The 21,400-nt window shown below is 41.9% G+C and overlaps 1 protein-coding gene across 2 annotated transcripts in view; it reads left to right on the top strand.

The window, feature by feature from the left end:
- The window catches only part of HLCS (holocarboxylase synthetase), a 113,313-nt gene that overhangs the window by 76,062 nt on the left and 15,851 nt on the right, over positions 1-21,400 (top strand). For both annotated transcript variants that reach the window (XM_027634770.1, XM_027634777.1), the window contains exon 7: positions 20,789-20,856. In XM_027634770.1, coding sequence (XP_027490571.1) covers positions 20,789-20,856 — 68 coding nt within the window. The remainder of the gene's footprint in view (positions 1-20,788; positions 20,857-21,400) is intronic.

Here is a 21,400-nt window from a genome sequence, read left to right as displayed (position 1 = left end):
AAAATGTCTCCCTTTCCCCAGTCAGGACAGAGCCTGGTCCTTTAACTACCTTGTTACCACCGGGCAACAAGATTCTGTAGGAAAATTCCCCTCGGAGTTTCTTTTAATTTTATTTTTCTTTTTTCACAATTAATTATTGAAGAAAAAAAAAGTCTCTCCAAATTTTGGAGAGATACTTCTGGAAGTTCATTTGCAGGTATCCACGCTGGCTTTGCCCACTGGCAGTTAAGAGCTGTTGGTTTTGCCTTGGTTTTGTCAGACACCCCTCCTGGTAGAAAATTCCCTGATGAACTGTAGCTGAAATTATTATTTAACGTGGCATTTTGACTCTGGAAGGTGTCTGCCAAGTAGAGGATGATGCTCCAACAGGTGGCACGAGATGGAGTGCCGTAATTTCATCTGGAATGCTCTTTGGAATCAGAGGCATTTTTCAATCCCCTCTTTGAGCCCTGGGCCGTCCTTGCAATGTCTGCCACTCCAGCCAGAGCCTGAATTTTTCCTTCCACTATTCCCTTCATCTTATGTTTGTTCAGAAATCCTGCTTGAAGTCTGTTCTGTCTTTTTAACACTTCCAGGTTGTGGGATGTCCCTTCTTTTAACCTGGATCCAGCTGTTTCCCATCGCAAAAAGAGTTACTGGTTGTACGGGGAGACTTGATTTGCCCTCTTGCCCAAACAATAGGTGGCTTGAAGATACCTTTAGTGGAGGTTTTGAGCACTTCCCAATTGGTGATTTTGGAAAAAGGGCGTGTCTGAGGAGATCTGAAGCCTGCTACAACATGTAATTATCCTCCTGAAGACCTGAGATTCAAGGGGCAGCTTTTTACCCTCATCCAGAAAAGGTGGAGAGATCATTCAACAGAACAGGAGTCCTAAGGAATAGGAACCATTTTCTAAAGCTGTGGTGGGAAGTTACTTGTTAAAAAGTGATTTATGTGCAGCCTTAAACTACAGTTACTCAGGACTTCAGTAATAATCATGGCATCCTATAAGCTGAAGAGGTTTATGGGGAAACTGAGGTAAAAATATTCCATGTTGGGAGTTGGGATATAAATGTGATAGAGAGCAGCTACTTAATCCAGTGGAAAACCTTGTACTGAAAGATGAATATTGTGATTTATCTAGATGCTCTCAGTATGCTGAACAGAGAGGGAGACATCCCTAATCTTAATTTAGGTTGAATATTTTAGTTACTTTTTTGAAGTAGAAATCATCTTGGAAGGAAAAAAAATCAAATAATAATGAAGTGAGGATGTATATTATGAACTTTTCAGTCCCATAAAACATGTGCAGTTTACATTTCATGTGCCCAAGTATTTGTTTCTGGTGGTATTTGTCATGCCAGTGAACCACGTGTAAAGATGTCTTTCCTCAAGCACTTTATGAAAACATTTCCTTACTGTTCTTATGATATTCTCACCTCTTTTTAAAGTAAGCAAATATGTTTTTGCCCTCTCTCAGATTTTTCTAACACAACTACCTCGAAATTAAGGCTTCATCCAAGATGTAACCAATGGTGGGGGTGGAGGGGAAGAGAAATACAAGGACTGAATTGTTTGAAAATGCATTTTTTAACTGAGGGAAATGATTGTTTCCATTCATCACAGGTTTTTCACATTCTTTTGTCATATCTGATTGATAGTGTCTGGCACCGGAGGGTGCAGTCAAGCACTTTGCATAGGTAATTGTTTCTGTGTGTAATTATTTCCAATTGCTGCTTAACTGGAAATTAAGGAATAGGGAAGTGATTGGCAGGATGAGGGAAGTGGTTGTTCCTCTGTGTTCAGCACCTTGAGTGATGTGTCCAGTTTTGGGACTTCAGCAAGGACATGGAGAGGCTGGAGCGTGTGCAGGGAAGGGAACAGAGCTGGGAAGGGGCTGGAGCAGCAGGAGGGGCTGAGGGAGCTGGGGGGGCTCATCCTGGAGAAAAGGAGGCTCAGGGGGGACGTTCTGGCTCTGCAACCCCTTGACAGGAGGGGGGAGCTGGGGGAGGTTCGGGCTCTGCTGCCAGGGAACAAGGGACAGGAGGAGAGGGAACGGCCTCCAGCTGTGCCAGGGGAGGCTCAGGTTGGACAGGAGGAGGAATCTGCTGCTGGAAAGGGTGGTCAGGCCTTGGCAGGGGCTGCCCAGGGACATTTGGAGTGCCCAGCCCTGGAGGTGCCCAAGGAAGGCCTGGCCGTGGCACTCAGTGCTCTGGGCTGGGGGACAAGGTGGGCATCAGGCACAGGGTGGACTCGATGACCTTGGAGCTCTTTTCCAACTTAATTCTATGATTCTATAACAGGCCATACTGATGTGGATATTTTAAAACATTAGTAATTGTTCTGTCATCTCCATATGCTTCAGTTCTTAACATCCAGGTTAAGGCTGACAGATGCTGCCGTTGCTCCTCTGATGGGCTTCGTACCAAGTCTTCAGGGAGCACCTCTTCGGGTGGGCAAAGTCATGGTCACCTGCAGAAATGGCAGCAGAGGTGTCAGGAATTTGTCAGGCAGCACCAAATGCTGCAATATTCCCATTGAATGGGGAGCGGGTCGTGTTTTAGTTGTGTATTTTATAAGGTAACCTGTGCTCTCATTTGCCTTTTATAAGGTAACCTGTGCTACTTCCACCTGCGTGGAACATTAATTTTGAACATTTACGAAGCCGCACTCCTGAACACATCCTAAAGATTCACCAACAAAACATCAAATCGCTTTTAATAACCTGCTTTTTTCACTTTTAATAACCTGCTTTTCCCGCCCTCCCCTTTGGTCGTGAAACTCTCTGAACAACCGAGTGACGTTTATTGATTTTCGAACCAAACCGCGGGGTTTTTTTTTTTAGCCCGGCCTAATAAAATATTTCTCGCGGAATTATCCGCCGATAATAATTTTGATTTTCAGTCCTCTCCCCGGTGGTTTTCGGTTCTCCTTGCATTATCCAGCCCCGGCGTGGAAAATTAAGTCGATGCCAAAGTATACTCTGCTTTTTAAAAAGAGGTCACGAATAGCCTTTCGCCACCAGTGTTCCTATTACGCTTCATTTGCGCGGTTGGGGGATTTGGGAGGACCAGCTGGGCCCCCTGTCTGCTCTCATCAAGAGTTAATTTCTGCAGGAGGTGCTGCTGGCATGAACAAGTGCACGAGGTTCTCTGGTGGTCCTGCCAAACAACGAGAGCTCTTAATTAGCAGCAATGTTCAATCAGCCTCCTTAACGTGCCGCGGAGCCGGGCAGGTCATGTTCCTTCCTGATGCGCTGCAAAGCACCCAAGAACCGACCCCAAATCTTGGTTTTTTTTAAAAAAACATCCTTGGTTTCTAGAGGCAAGGCATAATCTGCACTTGGGAGCTGTCGGTAGGGTAAAATTTAATTTTTTTATTTTTTTTTTGAAGGGGAATAGGTGTGTTTCCGCTCCGTGGGGTTTTTTGGGGGGAAAAATATTTCTCGTCGTGGCACTGAAGGATATGAAAATTCCTAGGCTTTCTGTGGCTTGAGTCTGATGTGGGAAAGGTTGTCCCCAGTTGTTTTGTAGAAGATTTGCTCGTCTACAAAACCAAAAAGAGAAGCCAGTGATGCTTCACGGTGCATTCTTTGTGCTCATCGTTGAGATATTTGAATATTTAACTGCTAATGCACATCCCCAGGTCGTTGGAGGGGAGCTTTGGAGGCCAGGAGCTGTAACCCAGAGCTCAGGATGTAGAGTGCGAGCCGAGGGATTCCTTGAGAAGTTGCTAATTATTATATTTAAATTATAAATATTCAATGCCTCCATATGTAGGGAAGTGTTTTGTAGATGGAGGATAAATAGCACATGCACAAAGGAGCCCAGGATAAGTAGTTGGTTGCTCAGACCAACTCTGAGGGGTCCATCAAATAGACCAGATTTTTGAAATAAGACACAGCAAATGCCAGAATGTCTGTGATAATAAATGTTATTAATGATGAAGCTCAAGAAAACTTGAAGTTCAAGACCACTTGAACTGCTGAAACTGCTTGTTTGCCATTTCAGTGGCAATCAGGAGCTGAAATAAAAATAAATAAAACAAGCAAACAAAGTTGTTCTTGAGCCAGATCCCAAAGATCCACATATTTTGATTTGTATTGAATATTTATATTTGGTTTAACTTAGTTGCATCTACACCAGTCTTACAATAATGGTGTTCATTTTGTTTTCTCTCTTTTCCTGTCATTGTAGGCTAGGGAAATGAAATTAGGATAATAACCCTTCATGAAATACAGGATTTCAGATGTCAAGCCCAAAAACTGAAGTCTAGATTCAGTAGAAGGTGGCAAGAAAAAAGAGTTTATCATTTCCTGAGGCAGTGTGGTTTTCTTAATTATGTTCAATGGGTTAACTAATCTACCAAAAAAAAAAAAAAAAGGAAGGAGTAAGAAAAAAAAGTATTTTTAAAGTGCATCTTGTGATTTAAGATAAAAAATATTATATAAATTTACGTGTAGTATTTTGGATGTTGTGACTGGACATGATGTTGAATTCTGACACTTTTTCCTCTCCATCTCTTGGAAAGTCTCTTCTGGCTGGAAAATCTTTTCCAAATTCCTTGCTGCAAGGAGCAAGGTAATGCTGTGTTTTCCTGACAAAAAGCTGCTGCAGTTTGTTGCTGAGGTGATTTCATATAATCAGTAGAATTGTGATGTTTAAAGAACTTCGTTTCCTAGTTCTGAATTCCGGTGTTTGCGCGGTTTTAAATCCACACCATAAAATGGACCTTTGAAAATTAAGGTGCTGAATGTGCAGATTTCTCAATTTATTCCCTTAAACAAAGCGAGATCCCTACATTTCTAAAATGAGTGAGGGTATTCCTTAAAGAGAAACAGAGCCAGGAAATGGTTCAGGATGGAACATGCCCATTACCATCATTAAATGCCATTTTTAGATAGGCAGAAAGTTAGATAGGCACAGTTGGCATTTAGCCAGGAACTTGGTATAACTGTCCTGTAATACCATAAATCAGTTATTTCATAGAATAAAAATAGAATAATCTGTATATTTCGATGCAGTTTAACACTAATTACTTCAAATTATATTTTCACTCTGTCATGCCGACAATTCACAAACTAATTAAAACTTCGAGACCTGAATGTATCTTATAGCTCTGCACAGAGATAAACCTCTGTTCAGTCGTGTCTGTCATTTCCCAGACTGGAGGGAGATTTAAGCATTTTTTGGGGTTTTTTTTTTTTGCACATGTTTTTTTCATCAGGATGTTGGGACTGGGTCGTGTGTCTTGGAATGCGCTTGGAATATCTGGGGTGGTTGCAGATGTGCTCGGTCTCATTTGCGTCACTGCGAGCAGAAGAAGTCAAAATAATCCTTCTAAAGCTGATTTGATGAGCATCAAGTTTTAAAAAGGAAAAGCTGTCCTGGAAGTTCGCTGTTTTGGTCTTTCAGCCTGAAGGAAATGTTTGATACATTTGTTTAGCAACCAGCTCCCAAATGCGTTTAAAGGTGGGAAGGCACAACAGAGTCAATCGTTTCTTTTGGGCTTGTGGGTCATTTAATGTCTTATTTTAGCTTAAGTTGGTTTGCTGTGATCAGTCTTGGATGTCTAATGCAAGGATGTGAGATCTGGGTGTTGCAGAGGCATCACCTGCAGGTGAGAACCTTCCAAAATTCCCCGTGTACCTTGCCTTGGATTATGGGACATAACAAATGCCCTCGTTTCGTGCCACTGTTGCACGACCAATGAAACATCAGTTGACACCCAGTAGATGTGCAGAAAATGAAAGCCCAGGTGACAGAGGCCTAGAACAAGAGGTTGTAATTTGTGAGTGCCCTGAAGTTATTCCAGCAGCACTTCCAACGGGGAGCAAGAGATAAGTTTGTGGTTGGAGCCACTGTCAGACACTGTTTGTGCTCCAAGGCCTGTTTGGCTGCAGGGTCAGGTTTCTGGCACTTGATGCCTGTGGTTGTGGGGGAATGAGAGGTTTGACATAAAACCTCTTCCTATAATAATTTTGCAGCCATTTGCACATCTGCTGTTGGATTTGTTTCTCTGGCACCCTCGTGCTTTCACCCCCAACCCTGGGGTGGGGGATAAATGTGGTTGTTACAACTCAGACCATTGTGATGTTTTCTCTGATTTTAGAAATATATGTTACTGAGCTGTGTCACTCATGGGATTAGAAATAATAATAATAATAATAATAATAATAATTCTAGTACCTAAAGGGACTCCAAAAAGCTGGAGAGACTATTTACAAGGGCCTGGAATGACAGGACAAGGGGGAATGGCTTCAAACTACCAGAGAGCAGGGTTAAATGGGATATTAGGAAGTAATTGTTCCCTGTGAGGGTGCTGAGGAGCTGGGATAGAATTCCCAGAGAAGCTGTGGCTGCCCCTGGATCCCTGGAAGTGTTCAAGGCTGGATTGGAGAGGACTTGGAGCAACCTGGTCCAGTGGAAGGTGTCCCTGCCCATGGCAGGTGGTGGCACTGGATGATCTTTAGGTTCCCTTCCAACCCAAACCATCCTGTGATTCTATGATTTTTTTCTGCTTTTATAGCATCATCTCTCTGTGGATTTGGAAGTGTTTTGCCAGTAGTTACCATTTATCTTTCCAAAATATCTTAGAGACACTGTAGAGAAATAGTGATGAGGAGTAGTTTCCTCCTACGAACATGGGGAAACAGAACCACCAAAATGATGATTTTTGCCTTGGATCATATAAAGGCACACGTGAAAAATCATGTGTGGGAAGATCCCATACTGTTCAAATGGTTGAATAGCAAGAAGTGACTGTCTAAACAAATCAAATTGAGTTTATCTAATATTGGTAGACTAAACCCAGTTTTGACCATTCCTTGCATGGTTGAATCCCAGAATCCTGGAATAGTTTGGGTTGGAAAGGGCCTTATAGATCATCTTATTTCAACCCCCTGCCATGCACAGAGAACCTTCCACTAGCCCAGGTTGCTCCAAGCCCCGTCCAACCTGCCCTTGGACACCTCCAGGGATGGGGCAGATTCAAAACTACTAGAAAAGGGGGACTTCAATCAAAATTTCAGTGTTATTCCCCCCAGAGTTGAGTGATATAAAGTTTTTCTTATCGAAATGCAGACTGATAACTGATAGTTTATCCTATTCAGGTTCCTGTTTCTTTTCTGTGATTAAAATAATAATGAAAAAGCATTTCATTATTTTCTCTGCTTGTGTAAGTGATGTCTGACCTGAACCTGGTGTTTACCCCACGCCATCCTCGTAGGGTATCCCAATCCCCAGCCCTAACCCTGGGATCCAGGAATGCTCCTCAGGACTGCAGAGCTTGTGCAGCAGCAGAAATTTAATCCCAGTTTGTCTGGGAAAGGGGCAGCCTTGGGAACAGCTGCGTTCCATGAGGCCTCGTGGCAAAGTGCCTTGCAGGGAGTGTTTGCACTGAGCTGCAAGACAACCAAAACCATTAAAATATAGATTAAAATATAGTGCAGAGATGTTAGGCAGCCATCAGAGAGCTCTGTGTTTCTATGGGAAGGCACATTGTAATAGTGTTACTTCTTCCAAGTCCTTCACTTTCCAGTATTACACTGGATTATCACTTTTTTTTTTCCCTAGAAAAGGCTTGTGGGGTTTTATTGCACTGGCAGCAAAAGGGGGGGCTAAGGGAGTAATTTAATTTTGACTGTAAATATTTCTTTCAGTGGGTAGAATGAGTTAATTTTTGTGTGTTTAATATTACAAGCACCATTTGGATTTGGACACACCTCACAGTGCCTGTTCTACCTGGAAGGAACTGCTGAAGTTACAGTGAATTTTGCTTAATGGGCAAAGAAATAAAGCATTTTTCTGCTGTCACATTTTATATTTTCTGATCTCCTTTCTCGAATTCGATCATGTTTTCTTTTTGGAAGTATCCTAAAACCTAATGAATACAAGGAAATTCAATTATAGGAACTCTTCAATAACAAAAAGAATTGTTCATGTCAGAGGGAGAGATTGAGTTTGATAAAGAAACCAAGATGTATTTTATGTTAACTTCCAAGAAATTTTCTTGACAGTAGGGTTTAAAAATAGCATTTAAAATTGAGAACTTGACGATGCATTTCATGGTTTTGGAAGCCACTTTGCTTTGTCTGATATTGCAATATAATAAGTTGGACTATTATATGTAAGTGAGAATAATAATAAGTTGGAATAATAATGATATTATATAGAAGTTGGAATATTATATTGGAATTTAAGTTTTATAATAAAATGGGGGAAGAATTCTTTTTGCTGTTAGAAAGATTCTACTGTAGCTTTTCAAAATGGACAGTCAAATACATAATTTATTTCAAAATAAAACCACACTAATAAGCAATAAGCAAATGCAACTCGACAGCATCCAACCATTCAACTGCTCCATTGGGTGAAAAGGTTTTGGCTGATTAAAAAAATTACCTTTTCATCTTTTCTTGTTGCTAAACCACTGAGAATTCCCAGGTAGTGTCACCTTGTGAATATGTGCCAGTGCTGTGCTCCTTTCGTTGCCCTTGGCTTGTGTCACTTTGTGTCTCGGTTTTCAGGATCTGTAGAAGGAAAAACCCCACTGGAGAACTGGGTCCCACCCTGAGTATTGACAGAGGTCTAATTGATCGTGTCTGTGTTTGATTTTGGAGTGAATTTGCCATTTCTTGCTGCACAAGGGTGGAAAGTGCCCTGAGTTAAGCCCTCAGCAGATCTCTTGCCTGTTAGTAAAGCTGAGCTCTGCTTATACTCTGATGTAGAGCCGTGGAATTAATGTAACACTCCTGCAATTCAATCCCTGACACAGAGCAGTCCCCAGACGTGGGAAATGCTGCCAGAATTCCCAAAAACCTGTGTGTTTGGGATCTGAACATGTTCGTGATAAGAACCTGTGTATTATCTGATAGTAAATTAATTTACTGGTCTCTAAAGTCAGTTCTCGATGGGGAGAGAAGGCAGTGGAGGTGGGGAAGGGTGTGGAGAACATGTCCTGTGAGGAGCAGCTGAGGGAACTGGGGGGGTTTATCTGGAGAAGAGGAGGCTCAGGGGGGACCTCATTGCTCTCCCCAGCTCCCTGACAGGAGGGGGCAGGGAGGGGGGTCGGGCTCTGCTGCCATGTCCCGAGGGAAAGGAGGAGAGGAAATGGCCTCAAACTGCACCAAGGTAGGTTCAGATCAGAGATTAGAAGCACTTTTTCCTTGCAGGAGTGGTCAGGCCTTGGAATAAGTGTCCCATGGAGGTGGTGGAGTCCCTGTGTCTGGAAGTGTCTGGATGTGTCCCTTGGGGCCATGGATTTGGGGTGATTGTGGTGGTGCTGGGTGAGGGTGGGACTGGGTGATCCTGAAGGTCTCTTTCAACCTTGCTGATTCTGTGATTCTGTCACTACTGGTGGGAATTTTGTGTGCAGGAGAATCATTTCCCTGTGGTAGAGTTACTGAAGGAATAGAAGATGTGCCACTACTGTCTGAGCCTTGTGTTTTCCCTGTACTTGGCCTTGTCAAGCTAAACTCCAACGTCGTTTGAATTTCTCTTCTTGAATCATTTGAGCCACCCCAGTGATGGTTCAGAGGCCAAAAGTTATAGAGACACAAACTGACCCAGAGTTTGCACACTGTGAGTGAGAAAAAGGCCTCCAGGGGTAGAATGACCATGGATGTGAAGAGGGTCTCAAAGGTGAACACAAGGAGCTTAGATTTGCTGCAGTGGAGAAGTTATCCCATAAAGGGAAACAAGGATGGTAGGAAAATGAATTTTACAGCTAATAGAGTACTCTTTTGTGGTAGTCTAATGTCCATGGTTGAAGAGTCAAAATTATTTATGGAGTGCTTGTTGAAAAAGACCTGAAAGGAAAAGTATTTCCTCACCTTACTCATTCCCAGTTATATTCAATGCTAAATATATTGTGCAAGGTGGAGTAGAGAGACAGCTGCAAATACTTGACGTTTACAACTGCAACTCTATTCATTCTGTGAAGACTTTCTTGTTAAACTTCTGTCGGTGGAGAAAATGGAAGGCGATCATTCTTTCTTAAGTGATCTTTCTCCTTTTAGATGTTTTAACTCTTATGCCACAGCTGAAGTGCTTAAATGCCATCCTTAAATCTAAGATCCATGTGGAGTAAGCATTGCCAGAGATCTTCCAGCTCTTAAAGCGGGTTGTGACCTATTGGATCTGGTTTTATCCAAAATTCATGATTATTTACAGAATACAGTTGCCTGTTGGATTAGAACTTGATAAATAAGTCTGACTTTTCCAAGTCAGACATTTCCAAATTCCAAGTGCTTTGCCTAGGAATGGTGTGTTTCCCACAGCTCTCAGAGAGTGTGAAAAGTAGTTCCCTAAAATCACTTTATTCAGGCTGCTGAAGCTTTGTATCTTCCACTCCTTCAGCACAACTCAGTCATTTCCATTCATAATTTAGATCAGAGTATTGAGGGTTTCCTTATCAAAAACTACACACTGTAGGGAGAAACTATAAGTTTGTATGAAGGTAGGTTTAAAACTTCGTGAATCAAAGTGTGACCTTAAATAATCAGGATGCAGCTCTTCATGGGTAAGTGTGACACAGAGTAATAATCAACTGTAAATCCCTAAGTGAAGTGGTTTGATATAATTTTTCAAGAGGTTCTGGAACTTTGAGTGAGAAATGGAAAGCAGGTTAAAAATAAATTACTGTTGTAACAAAGGGAGTGAGGATTGAGACTGAAATTCATACAGAAGTGCTTAAAAATGTGCTGCATGTGAAATGTGCAGGGTAATCCTTCCAGTTCTACTCAACACTGGGAGGGCTTAACTGGAGTTATTGGTCCAGTTTTCAGCACCAGGCTTCAAAAGGTGTGGATTTACTGGGCACGGAACAAAGCAGGGAAAAGGGAATAACTCAGGGTGTAGGAAACATGACTCCTTCGATGGGGAGAGTGGGATAGAAAAGAATTATGTTTCTGTCGTCGAAAGAAGACGAAAATGGTGGAAAGAAACCTGTGCTCTAGTCCATGGTATGGGAAGAGGAGGAAAAACATTTATTCGTTTTCAGTGGGTATGGGACAACGTTTTAATGCAGAAATGCAGATACAGTAATTTTTTCCTGAAGGAAAATTTACCTGAAGGAACCAACAAGAAAGATGGAGAGAGACTATTTCCAAGGGCCTGGAGTGACAGGGGAAGGGGGAATGGATTCAGACTGACAAGAGGGCAGGGTTAGATGGGATATTGGGAAGGAATTCTTGGCTGTGAGGGTGGGGAGACCCTGGCCCAGGTTGACCAGAGAAGCTGTGGCTGCCCCTGGATCCTTGGAAGTGTCCAAGGCCAGGTTGGAGCATCCTGGGCTGGTGGAAGGTGTCCCTGCCCATGGCAGGGGATGGCACTAGATGATCTTTAATGTCCCTTCTGACCCAAACCATTCCATGACTCCATGGTTACCCATCCACCCACCTCTCATGGTGTGACCTATTTGTACATATTTGATTATTTTAAACTGGGCATTTTTCAACTTTTCAGGAGTAGGAAGTTCCTGCTTTTCTTGCCACGAAGAATTTGCAATAACAAGGTTACATTTGGGTTTTTTTCTGCCCTCCCTGACAAAGAAAATCCAGTATTTGGGGGGTTGAGTATCAGCTACTTCTTGAGTTGAGTCTGGTAGTTCAAATCTACATTTTGATGACTGTTCTGGAGTTTACAGAGGATGCTGTGGCCAGCAGAAAGTAACTTCCTTATTTTGAAATCCATTCTTAATCACCCATGAAATGAACTATTGGAGTCTGCCTTCAAGTTGGCACGGCCAAGGGTTTTAAAAATATTTAGCAACATATTTGGAAACAGAACTTTTCTGTTCTTTATTTATATGTGTTTGAATGTTGGCTCTTGCAGGAGAAAAGTGCTGTGGGCTTTAATACTGGATTTAGAAATCTTGTGGTTGCTGTTGGCACTGGGAGGGAGGGAGAGGGCTCTTGGTACTTGATGAGAGCATTTTTTGTGTTTTAATTATTGGGCACATGAATGTGGAGCCAACTGAGTTCAGCTATTGTGTTTATTGCCTTTTTTAATCTGCCATAAAAAAAGCCATAATTTTTCTGGATTGCTATCTCTTAACATGATCTGCAACTTGAAATCAGAAAGTATCATCTTTCTTCACTTGGGGAACAAGAAGTCACAGGGAAATTCTATTTAGGGATGTTGAAGTGTAACGTGCAGTTAAGTGTTTGAGAGGAAAAATGACATTGTTTCAGATAAATTCATTCCTCCTCTTAGAGAACAGTGAATTTCTGAATCTGTATTTTCTTTGAAAAATTGCATATACGGTAAACATCTGATAATACCTTTAAAAAATAATATTCTAAACTTACTGAACAAAATATTTCAAATAATAACTGCCATTTTAGAGCTCAGTTATCATTTCCTAAGAAGTTATTTTAAAAATGACTCTCGCTGAAACACTTTGAAACAAAAAAATACCTTTTTTGCCTCCATTTGCATTAAATTTATCTTTATGTATTAATCTCTTACGTTATATTTTACATTTACATGATTTACATTGCACACTAAGGAATTTCTCGGTGTTGCACTCCTAATTTTTAAAAGAGAAGGAGAAAAAAAAAAATTGGTATTTTGTCTGTGGGAGTTTTTAAATTAAATTCCGGGCTTGTTGACAAGGAATGGGGTGTTTCGATTGCTTTTGCACAGCAAAACGTTAATAAATACTTTTTTTTTCAAAGATTTCATGTATCCCAGTGCTTAATGGAAAAAAAACCACGCAAGTGAAATAATTGTGCTTTACCTGCCACTTTATGGAGTCGGTTTATAATGGTTGTAACACCTGGGCAAAATTGGGAAGATTTGATTTAATGCCAAGTAACGTGTTAAATTCCCACCTTCGTGGTGATGTTTGTAACACACAGCGTAGCCCATGGTGTAGAAATCAAGAGTATGAACAAACATTTGGAACTTACAGGAAGTTCCGTGTGTATTTTAAAATTCTATAGTGGGAGATGAAGATTTTAAAACTGGGACTCGCCCAAGGCAAACAGCAGAAACAAAGAAATTTGCCCGAAATTTTCATTAAAACGGTTACCTGTGTTTTCTGAAGGAGGAGAAAAATTAAAATTGAGAACTTAATTAAAAGTTTTTAAAATTAAAACTTGTTTTTCAGGTAGGATTAGATTAGAAAGGCTGGGTATTTATTGCATCCTTGGGTTTATAGCAACAACCACATTGCTATTGTCATAAACCACTGAGGCCTAAATTTGCTGCAGGCATAAAATAAAAGAAACTAAAGCAAATCATGGAAGAAAACGCAAAGCCTTTTAGAGGATTTTCGTAACTATAAATTATTTCTGTGATTTTAAGTCTTGATGAAACTTTCAATGGTAATAGGATAAAGGAAAAATTGTCAATGTGAGGAAAATAAATGTTATTGCTCATTTTTTAGGTCTTCCACGGTTGCTTATCAAGGAATGGATTTTTTTTTTTAGTTGAAATGCTTTGATTTTCCCCTTTTTGCAATGGAAAACTCTGTGAAGGATGTGGAAAGGGCATCTAATTCTGCTCACACGGAATTCTTTCTTCTGCTCCCTCTGATTTCCACGATAAGTCCCGTGTCTTTTGTCCGACATTAACCCTGTCTGAGTGGCTATTTGGGAATAACTCCATCACTTCTCTGGTGAAACACAGCAACTTTTTAACACCCTCTATGATTTAAGACAGGAAATGAAGTGATGTCTTAGTAAATTGCAGAGAAATTTTCATAAGGGAATGTAATTACCCAGAGCAGAAGTTGGCCTGAATATCCCGTTAAAATCGTTCTGTGTGCTAAAAGTTCTTGGTTTGCTTTTTCATCTGGGAGGGGACTGTAGGTAATATTGTATAAATTCACAATGACAATGGATTACTTTTGAGATCCTGATGTTTGTGGTACCTCCATGTCCATGGGCAGGGACATCAACTAGACCAGGCTGCTCAGACCCCCATCCAACCTGACCTTCAATGCTTCCAGGGATGGGGCAGGTATGTCATAGAATTGTAGTTTTGATTGGAAGGGACCTTAAAGTTAATCCAGTTCCACCCCCTGCCGTGGCAGGGACACCTTCCACTATTCCAGGTTGCTCCAAGCCCCGTCCAACCTGGGTTGGGACACTTCCAGGGATCCAGGGGCAGCCACAGCTTTTCTGGGCAACCTGGGCCAGGGCCTCACTACCCTCATCGTAAGAAATGTCTTCCTTATATCCAGTCTAAGTCTACCCTCTGTGTTTGAAGCCATTCCCCCTTGTCCTGTCACTCCGGGCCCTTGGAAATAGTCTCTCTGTGTGTTTCTTATCGTCTCCTTCAGGCCCTGCAAGGCTGCAATCAGTTCCCCCCAAAGCTTCTCTTCTCCAGGCTGAACAATCCCAGCTCTCCCAGCCTTTCCTCCCGGCAGAGCTGCTCCAGCCCTGGGATCCTCTTGGGGCCTGCTCTGGACTCTCTCCAGCAGCTCCATGTCCTTGCTGTGCTGTTCCCCAGGGCTGGAGCAGCTCTGCAGGGGGGTCTCCCCTGAGGGGGCAGAGGGGCACAATCTCTCCCCTGCCCTGCTGCCCACGCTGGGGGATCAGCCCAGGGCACGGGGGAGTCTGGGCTGGGCCATGTCCAGCCTCTCCCCCACCAGCACCCCCAGGACCTTCTCCCAGGGCTGCTCCATCTGCTCATCCCCAGCCTGGATTGATCCCAGGGTCAGGACCTTGCTCTTGGCCCAGTCCTGGGCTTGTGGCTCCAGTGAAGTGTGATGAGATCTCTACTAAAAGTGGCACCACCACGGTCTGCACCGATGGGCATGTTTGAAATCCTTCATAGCATCCTTACCGTGTTTCACTTTGGACAAGAGGGGTTAGATCTGCTTTTCGTCAATATGTTTATAAATCTTAATTCCAGTCTGAAGATTCTGCTCTTACCATGTTATGATAAATACGTTTCTCTGCATTCCCCGTAACTATTCTATTTCTTATGTCTTGGCTCTGGAGTCCTATTTCTTATCTCTTTCATTTCCATTTATCCCATGTTAATTTTGGGGATGCTTCAGGTAGCTTTTTCAAGTAAAGAAAGGTCATGAATTGGAAGATTGCTTATCATAGGGGAAAAGATAAAATAAACTGTTCAAAACAGCACAAGTTTTTACTTTTCAAAATACAAATTGACACAAACTCCTAAACTCTCTTCACATCTTCCTTTGGAAAGTCCCTTCTTTACTGTAACTTTGTGGTCTTGATGATATTCACAGAGAAGCTGATTTACTGAATAAAGAAGTTCTTTAAGTTTGCCGTTTTGGAACATTACCAGTGTGTCTGAACCCAGGTTTCAAATTTTACTGGCATTTTGTTGGCAAACTAATTTTTTGGAGTCCTTTCTTATTTGGATATGTTTCCTGACACCTTTGGCTGTATGGTACTGTGTTTTAAAATTCTCTTTTTTTCTTCCTTTTTTTTAAAAGAGGAAAAGCCTATAAACATACACAAAGGACTAATTATAAAATATCTGGTATAAAAATAGAGAGACAAGAAAATTACCAGCTGAAAAATGCAGTGAGCAGAAAAAATGAGGGTTTAATGGTAGAGTTCTACTCTCCTGCCTGTGCAGGAGGCCTGATTGTCAAAGCAATTCCACAAGCAAAGCATGGACTATTCCAAGGCCAAAATATTGTGATTTAAGTCAAGCAGAAGTACATGGGTGGGAAGAAAGAGGTGGTTTAGTCTTCCCTTCCATCCACTGGCATCTTTTAGTGTAGTTTCCCTTTTGCCAGCAGCAGAGTTCATTTATGGTGAGCCAGATCAGAGCATTGGTCCAGCTGAAAAATAACTCCCATGACTTTGCCCTCCTCACAGGCTTCCTACATCCTGCACTTTCCTTGGAACTGTGTTATTACTGCAGTGGTCCCAGAGATTTAACCACCTAGAAGTTGCTCTTCTGTAATTCCTTGCTGAGAATGTCGTGTCTAGTACAGGACAATCTTCTTTTTGTAGGATTTCTTGAAGGGAAAGTACAAGAAACCAGGTGTCCAAGGTTCCACTCCTTTTTTTTTTTTTTTAAATTTTTTACTTTTCCCCACGGCTGGGACATTGTAATCCCTTAATGCTTTTTTCTCACTGATGCAGGACTTCAGCATATCCAAGGAGTTCAAGGAGAATTTGACACTAAATGGCCCTTTCTGTACTAACATTGCTATAGGGGACCCCACTAGAATGTGTAAGGAAGTTCAGAATTTTTGCAATGGAACAGAAGAGTGCTTTCATGGAACAGTGTGTTCTGGCATATATTTTTCCTGCTGGATATAGGCACGGTTTTAAGTGTGGAATGGGGAGATTCCTATCATTGAAATAAACCTCAGCAGGATTAACAGTTTAGGTGTTCTACTTGTCTCACCTGGGGGGGTCAATCTTCTGGGAGCCTTCAGGTTGCACCTGGGCGTGTATAAAATGCTTCATGGAAAGTGGAAGATGAATAAATTTAAATATTTAGGCTAGTGAGAGAGTGTGAAAATGACTTCAGGATCCTGCCTGGGATATGGGATTCCAGTGAACAGCCTTGGGGCTAAGTTGCTATTTTAGTAATTAGTAGTTAGTGGCTGGTTCTGGCTGGTTTCAACCAAACCTAAATGACTACTGGAAACACCAGAGATACCAAGTTTTTGTACATTGTCTGGAACTAAAAGATCACTCGGATTGGAAAAGATCCCTGAAGGTCTCTAGACCAACCTCCTTTTTAAGCAGGGTCAACAATTAATTCAAACCAACTTGCTCAGGGCTTTTTCCAGTCAGATCTTTAGAACCTCCACAGCCTCTCTGGGCATCCTCTTCCAGTGTCTAGTTATCCTCATAGTTCAATGTTATTCACAAATTTGATTGAAGTTCATGCCATTTCCTCCTATATTTCCTCATTTCCTTTCGTCTTAATTTCCTTTTTATCCTAATCAAGACATTAGACAGGACAAGCCTTAGGGTAAACCCCTGAGGAACTGCAGTTGTCTCCAGCCTAGAGGTGGAGCACAAACCATTGCTTTTCAATCCCAGAATCCAAACACTCTTTTTTCATCTGGTGGTTCATCCATCTGGACCACAATGGCTGGACTGGGATACAAGGGTGCTCTGAAAGAACATCTTGAAGATGTTGCCCCTTCTCTGTTCATGTGGGACTTCCCCTGATGTCCATGACCCTGGTGATGGAAGAGCTTGATGTGCCCTCAGCCAGCACTCCCAGATCCATCCCGTCTGCTCTCACGGACTTGAATGAGCCAAGATTTCCCTTGAAAGGAGATTTATGGGATCGGTCCTTTCCTGCTGTTGGTGTTTCCTCTCCTCCCTGAACCCTGTCTGTGTGTGAAAAGGCCTAGAAGACCTTGTTGGTGAAGATCAGGGAAAAAAAAGCCTTGAGTAACTCAACCTGTGATTTGACTAAAAATTGAAAGGATTTTTGTGTGTGTGTGTGTTGCTTTTATAATATTCTATAAATAAGCTATTTGAGAGTGAGATTTTCAGACAAGGAACTTGAAGGGGAGGGAGAAATCTGGTCATAACTCCCCCCTCTGGTGCCCAGGTATTTGAACATCTGGAATGCAATGCTGCCTGTTGGAATACCTCTGCAATCCTGTAACACAGCAGGATGCATTAATGAGAGTTTCAATCTTAAACCCACAACATCAATGAAATTTATGCTTGTCAGGCCGTTAACATTATTCAAACATAGGTTTTTGTGGTTTCAATTCCCACTTTACGTTCTTGTAGGATGAAAGTTCATTGTGTTGACTGGCCAGGAGTCCTCCTTACACTTGAAATGTCTATAAAACAATTAACTATTGTTTATTGCTCTTGACAGCATTCTCAGTGTGCACTGCAGGGTGGGGAGGAGGGTATTTGTTTGAAAAATTAGAATCTCTCTCTTAATATTTTGGCTGGTTTAATATCCTTGAATACCAAAGGTGCCTTGCTCACATTTTGGAAAATACCACGAAAATGTTCAAAGCAGAAAAGAAGAATTTTCATAAAATTCCAGTATCATCTTCAACCATCATATAAGTGCCATCTGATATTCTTCCTGATGGGTAAATCCGCCTTCAGATATTTCATGTTTCCCTACTCTTGTGTCTCAATGTGGTCTTTTGACTTAATATGTAGAGCAAGATAATGAGCACAAAAAAAACAAACAGGAAAAAAAAAACCCAGAGAGTTTCTCGAAGGAAAAAGTTTTTGGGGAGAAAATGTGGTGAGCACTGTGATTAAGTCACTGCAGAAAAACTAAATTGTTAAAGCTGCAACTGATTAAGTTGAAAGAGAAGAAGGGAAGTCAATATGTAAAAAAGTGCACGTACAGTTAATCTTTCTGGTAAGGGAAATCTAAGTTGTTTCTCCCCCCCAAAAAAAAACTAACAAGCACACACACAGTTTCCAAAGCTCTGAAGTTTGGGGGGAGCAGAGGGTGGTCATGTGGAGATTTTTATTATCAGAGGCTTCACAGTAATTCCAGCACAATCTCAGGAAGTAGTAAAACTAAATCTATGTGTCTCTTGCTGTATCAGTCTGGGTATTAACAACTTCCCCATGTTGTGTCCTTTAAAGAATTTCTTCGTGGTCCTTGGAAGTACAACCTCGGTCTCTCCATTTAATCATATCTCTTTGGTGTAGAGCCTGTGTTTTGGATTCCTAATTAACTTTTTTCCTGCTCTGTTTGTTTTCCTCCCATCATGGCAGCACATGGCTTTTTCTTTTTTTTCCCCCTCCTATTTAAAGACAGATATGTGAATGGAGAAGTAACAGACATCAGTGTGTTTCAACAAAGCCTGTAATCTCTTCCTAACTGGGCTTCCAAATTTAAATCAGATTTTCATGTTGCAAAACCATGAACTTGGTGTTGTGACTGAAATCAGGATGTTCCCAGAAGACAGGGATGAAGCCTTGTGAGCTTTGGGGGATTTTCTCCTTGAAGTGCTGGAGCATGTCCAGGGAAAGGCAATGGAGCTGGGGAAGGGGCTGGAGAACATGTCCTGTGAGGAGCAGCTGAGGGAGCTGGGGGGGTTTATCTGGAGAAGAGGAGGCTCAGGGGGGACCTCATTGCTCTCCCCAACTCCCTGACAGGAGGGGACAGGGAGGGGGTTCGGGCTCTGCTACCATGTCCAAGGGAAAAGAGGAGAGGAAATGGCCTCAAACTGCACCAGGGCAGGTTCAGATGAGAGATTAGAAACAATTTTTGCCTGCAGGAGTGGTCAGGCCTTGGAATAAGTGTCCCAGGGAGGTGGTGGAGTCCCTGTGTCTGGAAGTGTTCCAGAGGTGTCTGGATGTGTCCCTTGGGGCCATGGATTGGGGGTGATTGTGGTGGTGCTGGGTGAGGGTGGGACTGGGTGATCCTGAAGGTCTCTTTCAGCCTTGCTGATTCTGTGATTCTGTCACTACTGGTGGGAATTTTGTGTGCAGGAGAATCATTTCCCTGTGGTGGACTTACTGAAGGAATAGAAGATGTGCCACTGCTGTCTGAGCCTTGTGTTTTCCCTGTACTTGGCCTTGTCAAGCTAAACTCTAGCGTCGTTTAAATTTCTCTTCTTGAGTCATTTGAGCCACCCCAGTGATGGTTCAGAAGCCAAAAGTTATAGAGACACAACATTGTGGAGCCTGTCACAGCTTCTGTTGGTCTGTTGGTCTGTTGTGTCCCTACCCACAGCAGGGGGTGGCAACGAGATGATCTTTAAGGTCCCTTCCAACCCAAACCATCCCACGGTTCTGTGATTTGTGATTAGCAAAGGGATTTGTGGTCCAGGCTTTGCTTGGGCCCTCCAATAACCGCTTTGATCATCGTGCAGGCAAGTCAGTCCTTCGAAAGATATTCTGAAACCTTGGGATTTCTTGTGTTTTGGCACCTCCACGAGTTGCTGATGCCCCATTTTAGAACGTGGGGAACAGGAGGAGTGGATGGATCCTCAGCTTGTCACCTGCACATGTCTGTGGGCAGTGGGGGAACACGTCTGCTCACAGCAAGTCCTTGCTTGATTCCAGACCCTAAAACACCTCTCATATGGATCAGAAATTAAGAGGGAATATGTTGAATATGTTTTATCTGTTAAATAACCCTTCCTGAAAATGTGAAATAGAGGAGGATCGTGGGTACAGTTCAGATCTGGTTTAAAGTGGCTTGAATGAGGTTCTCACAGTAGGGTTTTTTCTTCTTTTCTTTTTTTTTCAAGTCTAGCATTGACCCATTTGGTGGTGTTAAAGTGCACTTTCTACTTATCCCCAGAGGGAAGTTAGTATTCTTTTAAGTGAAACTATTTTAAAAGCAGAACACAAGCCTAAAATAAGCCAGTGTTCTCTAGAGTTCTCAGAAGGTGTAGATTTATTTACTGTAGTTAAATCATAATTAGTTCTCAGGGGATAGTGTATCTTTTAAACTGCTTTATTGCCACCATATTGGTTTTCTAAATAATCAGAAACTGCTGCTCTTATATTTTGTAGTATGAACAAAAATTTGCTGTAAGTAGAAACAAATGTCTGGAATTGCTGGTTGTCACTTCCTGAAGATACGACACTAAAAAAAAAATGAACGCTCCAGGAAAATGTGAAGAAATACAAAACGTGTGTTATCAGAAGGCACCTTAAATGAACTATGGCTCTGAAGTGTGATGGATACAGCAATGCTTTACATTATCATTTTTCAGTTAATCAATTTTTAATATTCTAATGGGTTTTGGTCGAGAGTAGATGTTAACCGAAAGCGGATAAATAGTGGTGCAATGTTAACATAAAATATTACCTGATATTTAAACCTAAGATTTTCATGAATGTAGCTTAGTGTTGCAACTGATAAGCACATGGGTGTTGTTTCTTTTTTCCCTAATTGGCAGGTTAATGTTGGACTTACCTGAGGAGATGGGTTTAATAGCAGTTGCTGTTCGACAAACACAAGGGAAAGGTAAGTTCCCTTCTAGTGTTAAAAAATGTGTATTAAAAAGATGAAACAGGGCATCTTAATGTCATCTAGGTGCCTCAAAGATTATTTTTGATAATGTAATCTACAGAATAATCGTGTCTTCTTGTCCTCCTGCTTGAACTGAGGATTCGAACTCAAAACCTAAGTACACAGAGACCAAAATAAACATTTTCAGGATGCTTGGTGGCTTCTGCAGAGATGATTTCGTGGTCTCCTAGTTCCTGCCAAAAAGTCTCCCCAGTCATGGAAACTGCCATCAGTACATTTAGTGTAATCCAAGTCAGAGTTCCACAGTAGAACTCCTTTTTGACTTAACTGGAACAAGACTTGGTCTTGACTTGTTCTGAGAGGTTTCTTGAGTCTGCAGGACCTGCCTGAACAGTCTTTTGCAGATAAATGTGAGCAAGTCCTGTTTCTTGCCCATAAAGCTTCTAGCATTTCTTTAAAAGCCACGTTTATTTTATCAGAAGACCACAGTTTCTGGCCTGATAAGCTTTTCTGAGCACAGATCCATGTCAAGATGTTC

Source organism: Corapipo altera, unplaced genomic scaffold, assembly GCF_003945725.1.
Source record: "Corapipo altera isolate COAL_440 unplaced genomic scaffold, ASM394572v1 0, whole genome shotgun sequence".
Taxonomy (NCBI): domain Eukaryota; kingdom Metazoa; phylum Chordata; class Aves; order Passeriformes; family Pipridae; genus Corapipo; species Corapipo altera.
The sequence above is the reverse complement of the archived record's forward strand: the minus strand, read 5'-3'. Positions and strand labels throughout refer to the sequence as shown.